This window comes from Rattus norvegicus, chromosome 1 (assembly GCF_021556685.1).
Source record: "Rattus norvegicus strain SHRSP/BbbUtx chromosome 1, alternate assembly SHRSP_T2T, whole genome shotgun sequence".
NCBI lineage: Eukaryota > Metazoa > Chordata > Mammalia > Rodentia > Muridae > Rattus > Rattus norvegicus.
This window is the reverse complement of record NC_141534.1, coordinates 214,876,607-214,895,870: the sequence shown is the minus strand read 5'-3', so window position 1 is coordinate 214,895,870 and position 19,264 is coordinate 214,876,607. Positions and strand designations below refer to the sequence as shown.

Genomic DNA, 19,264 nt, shown 5'->3' with positions numbered 1-19,264 from the left:
CCAGCCATGGGTATAGCCAAGGGGGTAAGTACCCTTCAGACCTGGCATTCCCTCCACTCAACCACAGCTGTCGAGGACTTGGCATCCCTGAGCTGTTGGACTTGGGCCACAGATTCCTCCTCTCAAAGGCCAGACTATGGGACTGGAAGCCCCTCACAGCTTTCAGAAAACACCCAAGCAAGCTGGAGCTCCTGAAGTCACAGGACCCTTCACTTTGCTCCCGAGTTCTGCAGAACAGCTGTGCTTTGCAAACTTTCTCCAAGGAGCTTTGCACTTAGCCTCACTCTGTGTCTAAGCAGCCAAGACACTGAGTGACAACTGGGTGTCATATTGTTCATTCTGAACTAAGGGCCAGGAGACAGGGCTACTGGGGGGATAAAAATCAGGGAGAAAGAATTAAACAAGCCAGACATGCTAAAAAGGAACACTTCCAACAGGGGCTTGTGGGCTGGCTCTCTGCCCTTTTCTGGTTGCACCCAGATTGCTCTGCCCTGCAGAGGCGGCCGGGGAAACAGGCTCCAGAGCTGGGCTGAACCTGAACCTCAGCTATAACAGGTACATGCCCTTCAGCAGGTCACCTGATGCCCTTCAGCAGGTCACCTGACCTATAAAAGGCCCCATCTCTTCCGTAAACTGAGGACAATGTCACAGGGGTGTTGTCAGGACAAGTAAGGGCTGTCAAGTGTAGTACAGCACCAGGTACAAAAGTAAGAATCTTTAACCTTAGCGCCCCTGAAGGCAGTCAGCAGGGGTATCTGACCATAGGCTCATTCTTAGAACCAAAGGTCGTATAACTAAACTAAAAACCCTAGAATTTTTGAGTAAATCATGAGAGATCATGAGAACCAAAGTCCTCTCATTTTCCTTTTCAAAAAAAATTTTTTTAAAGATTTATTCATTTATTATATATAAGTACACTGTAGCTGTCTTCAGATACACCAGAAGAGGGCATCGGATCTCTTTACAGATGGTTGTGAGCCACCATGTGGTTGCTGGGAATTGAACTCAGGACCTCTGGAAGAGCAGTCGGGGCTCTTAACCGCTGAGCCATCTCTCTAGCCCTCCTTTTCAAATTTTTACTTATTTTTGTGGTGCTAGAGCATGCATGATGATCACTTTACCTCTGCGTTTCATTCCCAGCCCTAGTAGGTAGGCAAAGCGACTGGTTCGAAGCCATACAGATGCTCTGGGCTGAGGCAGAACCTACAGCCAGAACTCTCTCTGAGGCAGGGCTCCCTTTGGTTTGAAGTAGAGTCTCGTGTAACCCAGGCTGGCCTCGAACTTGCTCTATAGCAAGGCTGGGCTTAACTTCCTAACCCTCCTGCTGAGTGCTGGGATTGCAGTACAGGCACCACATGGGCACTTTCTATTTTCGAGACACAACTTTCTTACCATAAAAGTTATCCTTTAAAAGTATATCGTTCAAGCTGCTTGGAGTCTATGCCAGGCTATGGAAACCATTGCTACTACCTCATTCCAGAACATTTGCACCCCTCGGCTGCTGCTGGCCCTCCCCTAGCAACCACCAATTTGCCTCTGCCTTCCCTACAGCTGTCAGGCAGGGTGCTGGCCCACCTTCAGGATCCAGGAGCTTCGTCAGGCCAAGTTCCTTTTCAGCCAGATTGAAAGCATTCTGCAGATTGTAGTGTGCGTTACACTTCTTCAGGGACTCAAAATCCAACAGGTCTGGCCTGGGGGTTGGGGAGGGACACAGAAAACATCAAAAGCATGTCTGTGCCTAAAGAATAAAAAAGCAGATTTGTTCCTGGTTGGAAATACCCCAAGCCCACCCATGGTACAGCGCATATCCCTGGCTCCTCTCCCACAGTCTTTTTTCCTTGGTTCTTTTTGAGACAGGGTCCCTCCTATGTAGCCTTGACTGGCCTGGAACTCTCTATGAGACCAAACTGGAATTGAATTTACTATTCTACTTCTGCTTCCCAAGGACTGGGATCTTCCTTCATTTGTTTTTCCCTCTATGGCTATGCTATAGCTCAGCCACTCTCCTGGCCTAGCTGTGTGCCCCTGGGCCATTAACCCATGTGTTCAGTAACCTCGCCTTCTTACCGGTGTTTGTGCACAATGGCATTAAAGGCCAGCCCATCTCTCCAACTGGTGGTAAAGTTGTGCACATTGACATTGGGATACCTATAAAAGAAGACCAGGAAAAAAGCAGCGGATGCTCTGTGATACACGGCAGGGCTCAGGCTGTGAAGCCTAGCGCCCATCCCTCCTGTACTGTCCAGTCTGGGCAAGGTCATTCCCTATGCCCACACTCCTGGGCCTCTCACCCTGCAGTCTTCATCTGGCACCACAGCAGCAGGGCATCCTTGGCTGACTTCTTCTCCTTGTTGTCTTCTGTCTCCACACTGATGTCTTGGATCTAAGAAAGTAGTAAGCAGGACCTTCATTCCCTAGTGGGTGCTGTGGTATAATTCTCAAAGAGAATCACGGAAAACTGGCCTTTAGGAATGCTGTGTGATGGGGTCAGACCTGGGCCCTCATATCCTGGGCTAGTGATGTGCATTATTGGGTCCAGTAGATCTGAGGTGGGATATCAATGTAGTGGAAGTGCCTACAAGTGAGGGGAGCTGGTTCTGTGGAGAATACTGGCCTGTGAATGAATGTTCTCTGAGAGGTGGCTTTCAAAGGTGGAGCTGAAAGAGCTCTGCTTAGAGGTCAACTGGGATAGGAGAGGTTCCATTCAAGGAACTGACATGGCACTGAGTATATGGAAAGTGACAAGACCCCAGGTCAGATGCAAAGGCAAACTGACAGAGAAAGTTCTAGATGCTCGATTTTTTTTTCCTTTTGTTTTTGAAACAGAGTTTCTCTGTATAGCCCTGGCTGTTCTGGAACTCCATCCGTAGACCAGGATAGCCTCCAACTCACAGAGATCCATCTGCCTCTGTCTCCCAAGTGCTGGGATTAAAGGCATGCACCACCTCCTGGTTTAGATGTACAATTTCTAAGGTTTATTTATTCTTTTATTTTTACGTGGATGGGTATTTTGCCTGAATGTTTATTTGTGTACCACACATGTGCCTGATGTTCACACAGGCCATAAGATGGCGTCTCGAACTTGAGTTATAGGTAGTTGTGAGCTACCATATGGGTACCGGGAACCAAACCCGGGTCCTCTGGAAGAGGAGCCGTTACGTTGCTCTTGACTGCTGAGTCGTCCCTCCAGCACCTCAGTCTCTGTATTTATCTTGTCATGGACATCAGTAACAGTGTGAGGGTAAAACACTGGTTCGTGCCCAATTTACACCTCAGACACCACTTGGAGGATACCTGAAATCGGAGGATGATGGTCCACACTAGCCCAAGGGTCAGACGGTGGTTCCCATCCACAATGTCGTGGGAGCCCATGTTTTCCAGGTGCACCTTCTGCTCCTTCAGGAACTGCAGTGCTTTGTCGACATTCTCCAGGCAGTGAATCCGCATCCGGCCCTTGGTGGGTTTTGGCTGTCAGGGGACAGGAGGGTGCATGAGACACGACTTTTTTCAGCACCCTGCCCCATACCTCCCATTATCTCCCTCAGGGATCACAGGGTCAGCGCAGTGGTCAAGGAGCCCAGACAAGGTTACAGATGAGGCTTGGGCAGATTAAGATTCCCCAGGGAATTAATTGCACTCCGAGTGGGTGGGAGAGGAAACATTTTCAATAGGGTCACTGTTCCTGTTTCTCCATGTAGCAAAGCCCCTTGGAATGAGACCATCCTCTGGGCAGAGGAGCCCTGGTGTTTTGCTCTGCTTCCTATGTCCCGCCCCCCCAATGGCTTGTTCCCTTGGCCAGTCTCTGAGGCTCCCTCCCTCTTCCACCGGCTCACCAGGGTCTCTCCCGAGAGCACCTCCAGGAGCCTCAGGAGGTTGCGCCCGTCCCGCAGGTCGCTGTACAGGTCTCCCACCCGGCATGTCACCCGGGCCAGGTGGGAGTTCACCCACTTGGTGAAGGTTTTCTTCTGCACGGCTTCTCGCTCATCTGCAGTGGCAACAAGGAGTCATTTCTGTCCTCCAAGGACAGTATGCCTGCTCTGAAACACCAATGGGCAGGGTATAGGATGGGGTAATCGGGATGCCTGAGAGAGCGGAAGTGACAGCTGAGGTCAGCAGGGTAACCCAGTAATCTATCCAATTCAGAATAGAAAACACAGGGATGGGCTCATGAGCAAAAGGAGAAGTAAAGCAAGACACACGAAAGACAGGATGGAACTGGGCAATGGTGGGTCCCGTCTTTAATCCCAGTGCTCCAGAGGCTAAGGTAGGTGGATCTCTACCTTATACCTCGAGGCCAGCCTGGTACACAAAGTAAGTTTAAGGACAGACAGGGCTAAACAGAGAAACCCTGTCTCGAAAAACCAAAAATGAAGAAGGAGGAGGGGAGGTGGAAGAGAGGAGGAGGAGAAGGGAGAGGAGGAGGGGGAAGGAAAGGAGGGGAGGGGGAGGGGGAGGGAGAGGGGGAGAAGTATAAAGGAAACTGCCCAGGGGAAAGGAGAGTCTGGGATTAGGCTTCATGCTGTGGTAGTATTGAAATACTGGGCGGCTTACTCAGTGCCTTGGTTTCTCCATTTGTTGGATGAGCATGTCACTTCCTACTTTATTGGGTCACTGAGGCAATTAAGTGAGATACATCTAGCGGATGCCCAGTGCAACATGGCTCCCTACTGGAGGAGCTTCGGACTAGGCCACACCCTCCTTCTGTTTCAGGTGTGGACTGGGAGAAGGTGTAGCCTGTAAATATGGCAGCAGATCTCACAGATAGCCTCAGTGGAGGCTGTGTAGGTCTTTAAAGCCCTGGTCATGTACATAAAGGTAAGCTATTCCTACCCCCAGGTAGAGTTGCACAGTTAGCTGTAGAGGATCTAAGTCTAGAACACCAGTACCCCAAGATTAAGAAATAATTTATAAGAATTTACACCCGGCATGGTGACACATGCCTTTAGTCTCGGGAAGCCTAGGCAGGAAGATCTCTGAATGCCAGACCAGCTAGCAGTGAGATCCCATCTCAAACAAAAACAAAAGAACAAAAAAAAGGGGGGGGGTTTGCAAGTTCAATGGAACAGTTTGGCGAGAGTTGAGTGCCAACCTTCAAAAGAGGCAGAGCAGACAAGGTAGGATAACCTCATCCCAGGGGCGCTCCTGACAAGGGAATGCTATGCTGTCAGGTTGCACAGGAAACTGATGGTTACAGACTTTGTAAATGTAGAAGGAAGGCATATGCTCTGTACTGTAAACTACTTTGGAGGCCAGGATTCCTGCCAGTTGAGAGTCCCAAGTTAAGGACCCAGCCCAAGTTGGAAGTGTGTAGAGTTCTGTTTGTCCCCACCTCAGCTCCAGCACCTCAGAAATTTAGACTCATCCCTTAATTTCACATTCCCGTGCACCTCCCCCATAGAACAACCACGCACCCAAGTCTATTCCTGACTTCCTCATCTCCAATTCCTGTGCCGATGCTAAATCCGGGGTCCTAATCACCCATGACAACTCTGGGCCCCTTTTAGGATCTCCAGACCCTATATGACTTGAAGACAGCTTAAGTCATCTAGACATTACTGAATACAGGGAGACCTCCCTGACACCCAGCCCACTGGTGTGAGGCACACAGGTAGAGCAAAAATGGAAAGTGTACCTAGAAAGACCTGGTAAATCAGGCCACCAAAGTGTAGCACCACAAGACACCTACCGCATCCCTAAACACACATACCATGACATAAACTTATTTGGGCCAAGATGAACATTCTTGTTCAGGCATCTATGGGACCTGTGCGTACAACACATGCTCTCCCATTCTCCACACGGCCTCCCTTCACACCCATTTAGAAGCCCAGGAAAACACAGAAAAGCCTAGGTCCTAGGCCTCTGGGCTACTGCCCTTCTCCTGTTCCTTAACAAGGCAAGCATGGGCAATCCATGAGGGGTGAGCTGCCAGGAGAGTGCTGTGGCCTCTCTAGCTGAAAATATTAACCCTCCATCCACACCACCTTTGTACCCAGCAGGGCACCTCAAGGTCACACCCCTTATGGCACCCTGTCTCCCACCCCCAGTCTCATACAGTGGGATTCCAGTTGTCCACATGCCTGGATTCTCTGGCTACCTTTAGTGATTCCCTCTAAGCTTCACCACGTTGTCCCTCAACATAAACATTTGAGTCACAGAAAGCGGCAGGCATGGGTTCTGGGTCTGCTAGCTCTTCCTGCCCCAGGTTGGGCCCCTTTGGCACAACAGGCTTCCCTCTGCCCAGGGAAACTCACCTTGAAGCTGTTTGAATCGTCCTTCCAGCACACTGGCATACTGAGCAGGATTGATGAAGGCAGCTGGTGAGAGCAGGATGCCTCCAGGGTTTTGAGACCCTTCCACAGCCTCATAGTAAAACTCACCAGCCCCGTTCAGGCCATTTCCATGTACCCTGCCCGCTCCGTTTGTACTCATGGTGCCTACTGCCTCCTACTCAGCCTGTGGCCCAGAGTCCATGCTCTCCTGCCCGGGCAGGGCCTTGAGTATGTATCCCCTGAGCCTGTGCTGGGGGCTCCAGAAAAAGGCTTCCTCCGTACCCGGTGGGTGGAGTGGTTTCAAGGATGCTGGGAGTTTCAAGGAGTGGGGGAAAAAGTTATGGGATGCCTCAGCTTCTGAGACAGTGAGTGGGGCACACCTGGTTGTAGGGAGAGGAGACAGAGGCAGCTCCAGACAAACAGGTCGGACAGTGGCGGGGGAGGGGCAGTCTGCTTAGGAGGCGGAGCCAGTTGGGGCGTGGCCAGGCCCTGCAGGGGCGGAGGAGGGAGTTGCCAGCACCCAGAGACCTGTTCGTCAGGCTACTAGTTGCCCAAGACCAGGGAAAACCTGCCAGAGGAGGCCCCAAAGCAAACTCCTGCTTTCAGAAGGTCTGCAGGTGGGCCAGCCTCTCTGGGCATCTCTAGGTGGGCTTGTTCCAGGACCCCTGAGCTTTGATCTCAGCCCTGAGAGCAGAGAAACACGGAAACAAGGAGATTCTGGAACAGAAGCCAAGTGTTGACTTCTATGGCCTCCTCTGGGGAGTAAGTACTGTGACTGTCCTCCAGTACCAGCTCTTTTCCGGCTGCCCACCAGGTTCCCTGGTCAATATCCCAGCCCCTGTAGACCCTAATACTGGGCATGCTATCAGGTGCCCCTAATACTGGGCATGCTGCTGTCAGGTGTCCCCTAATACTGGGCATGCTATCAGGTGCCCCTAATACTGGGTATGTCTATCAGGTGCCCCTAATACTGGGTATGTCTATCAGGTGCCCCTAATACTGGGCATTGCTACCAGGTGCCCTTCCTCCCTCTTCTTGGGCCTCAGCTTCCGCCACTCTCAGCCCACATTTGTTCCTCCTCGTCTTTAATTATTTAGGGTTTATTTGGCACCTACTGAGTGAATGGCACTGTACAAAGCAATGCCCATTCACAGATGCCTCTTCAGGGGAATAAATACTCAATGAAAGCACAGAATGTGTGCGCACTGGTGTGAGCGTGCACTGTGACAGTTCTGATTGGCCCGGGCCGTATGTGCAGAGTTTGACAATATTGGGGAAGTATATGTCAAATGCTCAGGCAGTCCTGGGTGACATGTGGCATACTCACAGACATGGTGAGAGTTTTGGGTAGCACCTGTCATATGAACTAGACCTGGCAAGTTTATTGGGTGGCATGTAGCATGTGCACATAGATATCAGGATCACATTGGTTGGCATGTGACCTGTACAGACACAGTGACAGTTCTGGGAGGTACGTGTCATTGCAGATACCATGAAAGTTTTGGGTAGCATGTGCACCCTAACATCAGTGACAGTTGATAGAGAGTACGTGAATCTACACCCAGGGTACCAGACTCACTTCTCTGACAGAATTGACATTTTCCATGCCCGCGTTTTCTGTCTTCCCTGAGCTACTGAAGTACTAATGAGTATTTCCTCAGCCGACCTTCAGGCCCCATTAGGAAGATACCAGAAGAAAGTGATCCATGAACCCAACAAGCTGGAACCATTGTCTGAACCTGGGCTGGCTGACTATAGCTTCCTGGGAAAGTCTTTAAGAATCATGAGTTTCCGGACTACATGTCTAAAGATTCTGAAGTTCATCTTCTTGAGAACCGATATTTGTAAAAAAAAATAAAATCATCTAGGCCTCCAAATCTCTTCGGCTGGGAGCTGCACACCGGGAAATCACTCCTTAAGTGGAAGTAATGAGCTTTCATATTGGAACTGGCTAGGCCATGGGCAGGTCAGTGGGAGGGATGAATGTGGAAGGTGGCCTGGGTGGGTGGCCTTAGGGTGTGTAGGTGACTCAATCCCAAAACAGCCACTGGCTGGTGGTGGTGTCGGGTGGCAGCTGCACTCCTGTTGCTATGACCACTACCCCTCCACCCCCATGCAGGAGGCCTGTCAGACTGGTTTGTTTGTCCCAGCTCAGCTAAGGGGAGAGCCCTGGCCACAGGGGAGGGCAGGGGCCGAGGGGAGTGGTGGAGCACAAGCCCTGAGAGAATGAGAGGGCAGCTGCTGAGAGAACTGCTTCAGGGAACAGGTAAATAACAGAACTGGAGTAACAGGCAGCAGGTAGGAGGGGGCAGGAGAGCGCCAGGAAGATAATGGGCCAGGAGGGGAACAGGTGTGGGAAATGACAGCAGAAATAAGGGAAGGTGAGGGAGTGGTGGATGGGGACAGAAATGACAACTGGAGTAATAAGGCAAAGCGCTGCAGGGACAGAGATCTGAAGTGGGGCTAAGGTCATGAAGCTAAGCTCATCCTTCCGGCTGACTCCTTCCAGGGGTTAACCTGTGTGGCATCTCTAGGCTAGGGGAGAAGGCAGCTAGGGGGTGTTGTACACTGCATGAAGTTTCCCCTTGAGGTTGGAATCTGGTGACCAGGGGTCTGTATCTGTTTCTTCAGAGCAGCAGCTTAGAAAACACAGTAAATCTTCCCATAAAGACAAAAGGTTCTGCATCCCAAGCTCATAAACCCACCCCTACCAATCTCTTTCTTCACCTCCCTGCCCCTCCTTACCTGCCAGGGCCTTAATTCTGGACCTCTCAAAGAGGCGGGCTGAACTGCTGTCATTGTCCCAATCTGAGTCGGGCAGGTCCCAGCGGTTGTTGATGTCACTGTACTGGCCCTGGATCTCCAAGCTGTCGAAGTCAGTGGGTGACAGGGTGCTGCTCATGGTGGTGGGTGGCTTCCTGTTCCTACAAAAACACGTGGCTGGTGAGGAGCCGGGGAGGCCGAGCCTTCACTCATCAGGCCTTTCTTCTTGTTTGTTTGTTTGTTTGGGTTTTTCAAGACAGGGTTTCTCTCTGTAGCTATACCTGTCCTGGAACTTGCTTTATAGACCAGGCTGACCTTAAACTTAACCCTGCCTGTCTCCCGCGTGCTGGGGCTGAAGGTGTGCACAGCCACGCCTGGGTTATCATGCGCTTCCGTCTGCTAGCTCTAACTCTGCTTTGCTTTGCTGGGGCCAGAGTTTATGGCTGAGTAGCCTTCTTTTGTTGGTGAAAATCAGCCCCCCAGTGGGAAGCCACCCTGAGGGAGTGGCTAGACAGGAACAAGGAGAGATAGCCGCACAGGAAGGAAGGAAGGAAGGAAGGAAGGAAGGAAGGAAGGAGGAAGGAAGGAAGGAAGGCAGGAAGGCAGGCAGGCAGGCAGACAGGCAGACAGGCAGACAGGCAGACAGGCAGACAGGCAGACAGACAGACAGTGCCCGGTAGGGCTTCAAGGACCATAGGCAGAGTTCCATAGGGCAGAGCAGGTATGCTGAAGGAAGCATAGGTCTTAGGGTAATACACACAGTAGCTATGAGTCCCCTTGGGTAGTAAACAGAAAATAATGTTTTCGGTCTCCAGCTCTACTCTTGTTCTGATTCTTCATTACAGGTTCCTGGAGATTAAAGACCCAGATCTGCTCTAGAGCTGAGATATCTACCAGAGACACATAAAAATGGCCGCATGGAGACAGGCAGGGACCAAATGTCTAGGTGTTCACGGGACACAGGATGGTTCTTACCTCTGGGGTTCCTTTTTTGTTTCTTAGAAAATGCTTTCTAAGTTTTTTTTCTTTTCTTTTTTTCGGAGCTGGGGACTGAACCCAGGGCCTTGCGCTTGCTAGGCAAGCGCTCTACCACTGAGCTAAATCCCCAACCCCGCTTTCTAAGTTCTTAACAGATGTCAGTTGTGCTATATGTCCCTGTCAGTCATGAGCAGAGGGCCTTCCCTGACTCAGAGATGAAGCAGCCATGCTGCGGCTGTTGTTAACCCACTGGCTCAAGATAATGTGGCTTGAAGCTACAGTGCTAGCTTTTGAAGCACGATTCTTTCTGACTTTTAAAAAGAGCTTCTCGCCCTGTTTTTCCATTTTGTTTTATGGATATGGAAGTTTTGTTGCGTGTGTGTGTGTGTGTGTGTGTGTGTGTGTGTGTGTGTACCGTGTGTTTGCTTGGTGCCCAGAGAGGCCAAAAGAGGATGCTGGATCCCCTGGAACTGAAGTCACAGATGGTTGTGAGCTGCCATGCGGGTGCTGGGAATTGAACCTGGGTCCTCTGAAAGAACCACCACTGCTTTTGACCACTCAGCCCCTTCCTACTTTGATCACAGACTCTGTTACAGAGAACATCTCTCTGACCATCCCAGAGCCTGTTAGTGGTGTCCTGAGGAACTAGCACTCAGCCTCCTATGGCCAGGTATCTGGATCACGCATGCTTGCCAGTTCTGACCTTAACTTTAAGCAAATACACTCTGTCCTCAAATGAGCTTCATTTGCTGCAGGAGATTTTTTTTTTTGGAAAGTCTGTTAGGTTCAAAGTTCTTGTGTAATACAACATTTAGTAGCCAATCAAGGGAATGGGGGTTGCAAACTTTAACAGAACTCTAAATCCTACACTTTCCACTTTCCCAATATCTCTTCAACACAGGCATTTTAAACTCATAGGCAAGGACTATGACCTTGGCAAGACCTGACCTGGAAAGAAAGGAGAAAGACTTCTCATGAGGTCTGGAGAAGGCTGGGTGGTGAGCTCCTTGGTGCAGAGGATGGTGTGCTCACGCGGGCACAGAGAACTCGGCTACTGTGGTTCTGAAGAACTGAGCCTGGCTCACACCAGATTTCCCTGGGAGTGGCATGAAGAAAGTGATTTCTAGTTTCCTTTCAGTTGTTGTGATAAAGCCCTCTGACCAAAAACAACTGAGGGGAGGATTTATTTGTCTTATAAATTTCAAGCCTCAGTCTATCCTTGAGGGAAGTCAGGGCAGCAACTCCTGCTTACTTTTTTTTTTTGGGGGGGGGGGCTATAGCTCAGGACCAGCTGCTCAGGGAGAGGTGCGGCCTCCGGTGGACTGAGGCCTCTCACACCAATTAATAATCCGGACAATCCCCCACAGACACGCCCACAGGCCAGTCTGCTCCAGGCAATTCCTTAATGGAGGCTTTCCTGTCAGATGACAAGGCTTTATCACATTGACAGTTAAAGCTAAGGAGGCCAAGTTGTAAAGAATAAAGGTCTCCAGCCCCTAGATTTGGGTCTTTTGCTACACTACAGACAGAACTTAAGTTTCCCTTAGGCCTAGGACTCCTTTCCCATCATTTTCTACCAATAGAGTCACTGGATTTGCTCTGTAAATATTTATATAAAATTAAATTGTAGGGCAGAGTTGAATCACCCTGAGCAAGCAGCACCTAAGCCAGGCATGACCTGAGCCAGTCACCTAATACTTTGGGTTTTGAATAAGAAACTATAGTCTGACTCAGAAGCACTGCCCTCAGCCCTATTGTGTTTGGAGTTAAAGTCTCCCAACTAGAGGCCACTCAGCTCAGCTAAGGTAGGCCTTTCAGCAAAGACACTCCCATTAAGACACCCAGTTTTCTTCATTAGTTTTATTGTTTTCCTTTTATAGGGAAAAACCTCCTACAAACCTAAGGAAGCCAGCCCCCAGGGTGTTTTGATGATGATGTTGTTGTTGTTTGTTTGTTGCCAGTGGATTCCCTTAGGTAGGGAACTGCTGCCAACTTCTCTGCAGACCCCACCACGCCCCTTTTCTCCTCCCAGAACCCACTAGTGTTTAGGCTGGCCCTCCAGGGATGTATGCTGGGAAGGTCTGCTGGAACCTATGCTCACCCAAGTACTGCTGGGTAAGGACTGCTTAGCCCCGGGTTGGTCTTGCAGGCAGCTGACCCTCTCTCACCTTCCTCGACTGACACTGGTTTGAAAAGTCAGAAACCCTGTTTCCTGTCCTGTCTTGCCTTCTGTAATTTTGGGGGAGAACATCTGGAGCTAGGGTCTCACTAAATGACAAACAGAACATTAGAATGCTGTTCTCACAGATCAAGGTTAGGACTTTACATGCATTGGCACCTGAATCTCCAAGCATGGCATGACACAGATGAAGAGTTAACACTGCACGGGTGATCTCAAAGTCACAGACCCCCAGGGCCACTATGCTGAGCCTCCATAGGGTTTATTCCAGTAAATCACAAGGACAATACTAGGTGGAATTATTCAAGACAATGGCTCTGAGGCCCTATCTCTCTGCCTTGACGGTCAGTTTCCAAGCATTCCAGCTCTGTGCCACCCCATCATCCTCACAATATATTTTTTGTGTTCTAACAGACACCATCTCCAGAGTCTTATGGTTTTCTGCTTGAATCTTCCTATAGATTGTCCCTTACATATGACCTGGATCTCCATGCTCACAGACCCAGCAAATCCCAAGCCACGTAACTGTCTTCCCTCTTCTCCCTCTTCGATGGAGAATCCTCAATTTCATTCTCCTCCAAGGATTTGTGAACTCTGGCAAAAGGGAGGCACCACTGTTAATCCAGATCACAGTTCTGCATTCCCTCATTCTTAGCCACTGACCTCAGCCAGGCCCAAGAAGCTTATGTGGTTAGTGTGAGAACACTGTTAGCTCCCATAGCTTCAGGCTAGAGGTCTTTGCTGGAACCTACACCCACCCAAGTACTGCTGGGTAAGGACTGCTTAGCCATGGGTTGGTCCTGCAGGCAGCTGACCCTCTCTCACCTTCCTCCACTGACACTGTTTTGAAAAGTCAGAAACCCTCTTTCCTGCCCTGCCTTGCCTTCTAGTTCCCCCACTCTTTACCTCCCTCCTCTGTGCTTCATTTAGCACTGAGCGCGAAGCTGTAACTGTGCTTACCACAGTTGTGACCACTGGTTGTCTATGTGTCTCTGCTTGCTCCACTTTCAACTTCCTGAGAATTGGAGTACTGGGCGTCCAGCAGAACAGGTATTCAATAAAGAGGTATCACAGGAATTCCCCCTAATTCTTATTCAATGTCTCTCTTAGGGTTGAAGAGGAGGCTCATGGGAAGAATGAAGATGGGAGGAGGAACGACCTGCTTCTCAGCTGGAGGACTTTCAGGACTAAGCACTAGCATGGACCAAGGAGTCTCAACTACAAACCACATGACCTGAGTGCTGGGCCACTGAAACAGATCGGGTTTGGCACATCTGGAATGGGCCTGGGACTTCCATTCCCAGGGAGGGCCACTAATGTCCAAAGATGACAAGCAAGCAGCTGGGACTGCTTAGGGACCTCTGAGAGCTGAGAAGGCACAAAGTGTCTGGAGTGAGTGTGTCTGTGGGTGGCTTCTGTGTATGGGTGCAAGCCCTATCCCAAGCTAAATAAAATTCGTCTTCTCACTCCAGACCGGAGTGAGCCCCAAGCCAGGCCAGATGAAGTCGGCCCGAGAACTCATCAGACTGAACTGACAACTAGAGGAAGAAGTGCAGGGCTTAACAGCTTCTGGAAGTCAAAGCTGAATAAATGACCAGAGGGTGAATAATACATTAGGGCAGACAGGGATTTTGGCAAAGTAAAAATCTTATTTGACTCAAAGGATAAATGGATGGATTGGCATGGAAGAGAAAAAAAGAGTCACAGTAAAACCTAGGGTGCTTTAAAAAGCAAGAGAAAGATGCATCAGGGAAAGAACAGGAGGGGGAGAAAAAAAAAACAACCCAGCCTTTCCCCAGGCAGTGAGAAATTTGGGCACTGTGCTTAAGGCACAGGGATTTTCATTTTCTCCTTTAGAATTTGCTATTTAGGCTGAGCATGGTGTTGCTCACATGTGATCTCGGCACCCAAGAAACCGGCAGGAAGATCACCTGGTCTAAAAAAAATAATAAATGAAAAATCCTTCACCCAGGGCATAATTATTCAGACTCACTTCCCTTCACTTACCACCCCCGGTCCCTAAGCTTGAGCTGACATCAGTTTCTTTACCGGAAAAAAATCTAAGCTCCATCTTAGCTTTTCCTTCACTCCCCCACTCCATCCTGTGCTCCTCTCAACACGCCGAGCGAGCGAGAGGCTGCCCCACGCTTAAGCTGAGGCGCACACATACACATCTGAAACTCACTCTTCTCTCTTCACCTTCAAGAGAAACGGGGCTGTGGATATCGACTGGCAATACCTACAAACCCAGGCTCTCAAAATTGGAATTGTAATGGGGGAAGACAGCTGAGAAACAGCCCACAGAGAAACCATGTTAGGATGCATTCTTAGACAAGCATGCAGTGTCATGGGCTCCTGGGGTGCAGGAGGCTGGAGCCAAAGTGGATGGTGTATATGGAATGTGGAGCTTGAATTGGAACGCCAGCCAGGCAGCCTTGCTGGGTAGTTATGTGACAGGCAGAATCTACAGGCCCGTAAATAAATGTACAGGGCCCCAGAAACACCTTACACAACGCTTCTTCCTCACTGCCTTGAGAGGTTTTATCCTCTCAAGCAGCTACAGCCATCTCCACCAACGTGTCCACTTCTCTTATTAGCGAGAGCCCTAAAAAGCAGCATGGAGCTATAGCTACCACCGTGGAGAGGAAAAGCCCACGCAGCCCCATAGCCAGCTGCCAACAAGCTGCGGAGCTAGATGAAGCTGAGTATTCACAGGCCCCAGGCAGACCTAGTGCCTCCCCAGTCCCACTACCAGCACTGGCCGGTCCGCCGCAGGAACCCACGCACCGCTAAAAACATGCGCTGCCAGAAGTGCTCCGAGCCCAGGCGACCCCGATCCATGAGCGCGTCTGCCAGTCCAACTCTTCCAGACTCTTCTCTGCGCTCCACAGAGGTCCGCGTGCCCCAAGCCTCGACCCCCATAGTCTTCACAGGGATACCTGGATGTCCCGCACAGGACCCGGGCACTGGGCATCGCATCCTCCCTCCTGAGCTTCCCAGGACCGACCCCCGCCGCCTACACGCGGCCGCACAAAGCGCGCCTCCTTGCCGGCCCGGACAAAGCGGGCCGGGGCGCCGGCTGCACCTACCTGGGTGCGGAGCGCCTGCGGGGCAGCGGGAGCGCGGCTGGCGGGGGCGCACAGGTCGTCGCCGCGCCCACAGCCCAGACGCGAAGGGTGGTTGCTGGAGGCTACTGGTGGTGGTGGCGGGGTGGCCCAGGGCGCACGGCAGGAGGGCGCTGTCACAGGGCGCTAGCGGCGCGGGGGGCGCGCGGGGCCGGCGGCCGCGGGGCGCGTGGCGGCTGCGCGCGGGCGCGAGCGGCGGGACTGCGGCGCCGCGGAAGGAGGACAATAGCCTCCCCCTGCCGCAGGCCGCCGGCTCCCGCGGGAGGCCCGGGACCATCTGGAGCTCGCGGCCCCGCGGGGCTTGGGGCGGGGCGCGAGTCACCCCCTCCCCACCCGGCGCCATGGCAACCGCGGCCCCTCTAGGTTCCTGCAGTGGTTCTCCGGTAGGGGGTCTCTGACCTTCCCCGGGGCAAATGCAGGACTGTCGCTCCTTCGGTAGTTCCCGACCCCCCACTGTCTTCCGCGTGGGCGCCCCGCTTGACCCCCACCTTCCGGTCCTCGCTAGCCCCGCGACACCCTTGGGCGTCTGGGTACCACCCATAGTTAACCAGGCTTATTCTTCCCAGTTTGGACATTCCACCTTTGTCTCTGTCGCGCCTTTGCCTGGATGCGCAATCCTTTTAAATGTCACTTACCTCCGAGGTTTCCCCGAGATGCGGCCTCCGTTTCCTTTTCAAATGTCCCCTTTTGGGCACCTCCAGGCCATCTCGCTTAAGCGTTTCTCTCTGCCTTTCCCCCTTTCTCTCGTCCTCCTTCCGGCAGGTAGGCTGGCCCGCTTTCCAAAAGCATCTCCATGGTGCTCCTGGAGATTCGCCTTCTCACAAATCAGATTCTCGGAACCGTCATCACAGCGGCTCCTCAGCTCCTCTCATTTATCAACCAGGAGAATTCTGGCCTAGTCACTGCCTTAAGGGGGTTGGGGGCAGGGATGGACATTTCTAGTCCTGGCACGGCTAGGTTTCTTCCTGGTTTATTAGCAGCTGAGTGGTCTACGGTTTAATGGCATTAACCAAGGTGAGCTGCTATCTGCTTAGGCGAGGAAGAAAATATGCCCAAATCAGAGCAAATGCAGAGTGGGTGCTAGCAGTGGGTGCTAAAAGTGCGTTTTGTCATGTGACACTCCCACCCCCACTCCAGCTCTGAAAGTACTGTTCTTCCAGATTGGAGAGCTAACTAAGCTCAGGGAGGAACCAGAAGGGAAAAAAAAGGATGGATTTTGTAGAGAGCCTTTGGGTTATATACTCCTGAGAAGAGATAGGCCCTTTTGTACACTAGGAATGTCTGAAATGGACAAGTAAGGGCAACAAAAAGAATGTTCTTTCAGTGAATTATTGAGCTTAGGGTATTAAAATAGCTATATCGTTAACCAAATTTTAGCATTTTGCTTCTTTCTGGAAAGGTATGCATAACTAAAACAGCTACATGTAATGGCACTACTTCCCAGGTATGATTTTCGCAAAGTAAAATCACTGTGTTTAAATTTAGTTTAAAAAATATTCAGGGTAAAACAAAATCTTGCTACCACCACCAAACAGTTGTATTGTTTCATCTATCTGGCCTTGGTTTTCCCTATGTATAAAACGGGTTGGGAAGGACTGGGGAGTTTTGTTAGACTGCTAATCAGATCTGAGATTCTACCATTAAACCGGAATTCAGCCTTCTGTAAACTGTATTTTGGGGTATTTATGATTTTTAAAAAGTCACTTGTGTAGAATGTGCCACACCTTTAATCCCAGAGTTCGGAAAGAAGGCAGAGGCAGGCAAATGCCTGAGTTCAAAGCCAGCCTACTCTACATGGGAGTTCCAGCCCAGCCAGAACCACGAACAAAATGAAAATTGCCTCATTCCTTCCTGCAGTGTAAGCTCGCTTCTCCTGTCCCCAGAGTCAGAGTAGTCAGAATGTTCAGGAATAGGCCACGGTGTGCCACGGTGTGCATAATGGTCATCATGGAAACCTGGCCACAGACACTAAAATGGATGGTGAGCCGGGAATCAGCTCAGCATCGAACAAGCTGCAAACCACATTCTGCCGCTCACCATTCTGGGAACTGAAAGTCTCAGAGACAGCCTGTTAGATGGTGGTTAGAGGAGGCAAGGGTGATATTAGGTCTTGTGATTGACTAAAGGATAGTTTTTATAGATTAATTCTTCATTTCAACATTGCACAATCTTTTGAAAAACCTCTAAGCATTCTAATTTTCACTCATTAATAATCAAAATGACATTCAGACACCTAAGTGGAAGTCTGAATTAACCAAATTAACTTATGGCAGAGACTCCTTATCTTCTGATTCCTAGTCTGTTCAGAGAAAGAGTATGGATTTGAGGTCTGGGGTAGCTCAGTGGTAGGTCACTGACCTTGCATGCACAAGGCCTTGAGTTCAATCCCTAGTACCAGAGAGGTGGGGGAAGGCAGCGTTGGTGCTGGAATTGGATGCCCTGAGATTAATATCTAGTTGGGAACTGTGAGTGGTGGTTCACACATGTAAGCCAAGCACTCAGTAGGCTGAAGCTTGAAGGTTACAGGATCAGCCTGGGCTGCAAAGTGAGACTTGTCTCTAAATAAATAAATAAACAATTAAAACCTGGTTTTGTGGTATGACCTTAGAGATGTACTTAGCTTCTTTGTGACTGGGTTTCCTCACCTAGAAGATGTGAGGGTCAAGTGAATTATTACAGGTAAAGATCTAGAACAGTCTTCTACCCATAGGAAGCACTCTGTCCACAACAGTCATCATTTTACCAGAGTCCTACTTTACTGTACTGTTTCCCAATTTGGAAAGGAAGCATGCTCAATAATCAGAATGCTGAGATCACTTCTCTCAGCTCTGCCACTGGGTTGCTTTGGAAACTTGTTCTTTTTCACTGTAGTGAATCAGTACAGTCAATGACAAAGAGAACCTCTGCTTCCTTTTCCTGGGAGTTGCCAGAGTGAATGGAATGATACCCACCTAGAGTGCTGAGCTGCTCAAAGGATTCAAGTTTCCTGCTTAGGCTAACCTCTGTTCACGGGAAGGTCTCGGCCTAGAGCTGGGGCTGGATTTTCAGCTTTCTGCAGTGCAGAAGAGGTGTCTCTATTCTTTCCCTAAATGATTCTTCTGGCTCCTGGTGGAAATCTCCTTCCCTCCCACACCCTCAAGGCCCTCACTCCTGGTGAGCATTTAAACGCATTTAAATGCGGGCTTAAAAAGCCAGCAGTCCTTCTTAGAAGGGGAACAAAATACTCAAGGGAGGAAAGACGGAGACAAAGTGTGGAGCAGAGACTGAAGGAAAGGCCATCCAGAGACTGCCCCACAGGGGATCCATCCCACATACAGTCACCAAACCCAGACATTATTGGGGATGCCAGGAAGTGCATGCTAACAGGAGCCTGATATAGCAGTCTCCTGAGAGGCTCTGCCAGAGCCTGACAAATATAGAGGCAGATACTCGCAGCCAACCATTGAACTGAGAACAGGGTCTCCAACGGAGGAGTTAGAGAAAGGACTGAAGGAGCTGAAGAGCTTTGCAACCTCATAGGAAGAACAAAAACATCAACCAACCAGACCCTCCAGAGCTCCCAGGAACTACACCAAAGAGTACACATGGAGGGACCCATGACTCCAGCCACATATGTAGCAGAGGAGCCCTGTCCCGCATCAATGGGAGGAGAGGCCCTTGGTCCTGTGAAGGCTCGATGCCCCAGCTTAGGGGAATGCTAGGGCAGGGAGGCAGGAGGGAGTGGGTGGGGGAGCACCCTCATAAAAGCAGGGGGAGGGGGGATAGGATAGGAGGTTTCTGGAGGGGAAACTGGGAAAGGAGATGTAACATTTGAAGTCTAAATAGAAAAAATCCAGTAAAAGAAAAGAAAAAAAAAAAAAGCAAGCAATGTTGATGGCCTGTTCATGTTGTCATCATCCACCTTCTCCCCCTCCTTCTTCTCTCGGTTAGAACTGAACCCGCGGTCT

General features: G+C 50.4%; 1 protein-coding gene and 1 long non-coding RNA gene across 6 annotated transcripts in view; one reads left to right on the top strand and one right to left on the bottom strand.

Moving 5' to 3' along the window:
- The window catches only part of Sptbn2 (spectrin, beta, non-erythrocytic 2), a 40,705-nt gene extending 24,332 nt beyond the window's left edge, over positions 1-16,373 (bottom strand). For 2 of the 5 annotated variants that reach the window (XM_087648400.1, XM_087648495.1), the window contains exons 1-6: positions 6,255-6,724; positions 3,834-3,985; positions 3,295-3,468; positions 2,292-2,383; positions 2,068-2,148; positions 1,576-1,691 (exon numbers count right to left, since the gene is read on the bottom strand). In XM_087648400.1, coding sequence (XP_087504526.1) covers positions 1,576-1,691; positions 2,068-2,148; positions 2,292-2,383; positions 3,295-3,468; positions 3,834-3,985; positions 6,255-6,432 — 793 coding nt within the window. In that variant the 5' untranslated portion in view covers positions 6,433-6,724. Of the gene's footprint in view, positions 1-1,575; positions 1,692-2,067; positions 2,149-2,291; positions 2,384-3,294; positions 3,469-3,833; positions 3,986-6,254; positions 6,725-9,017; positions 9,197-15,281; positions 15,611-15,952 lie in introns of those variants that run through there. The other 3 variants (XM_087648527.1, NM_019167.2, XM_087648456.1) reach the window with 3 other exon arrangements.
- On the top strand, positions 6,757-13,845 carry LOC102553046 (uncharacterized). The gene is made up of 2 exons (XR_015652802.1): positions 6,757-7,034; positions 13,303-13,845. It is a non-coding gene; the product is annotated as an uncharacterized LOC102553046 (long non-coding RNA).
- Positions 16,374-19,264: the final 2,891 nt, after the last annotated feature.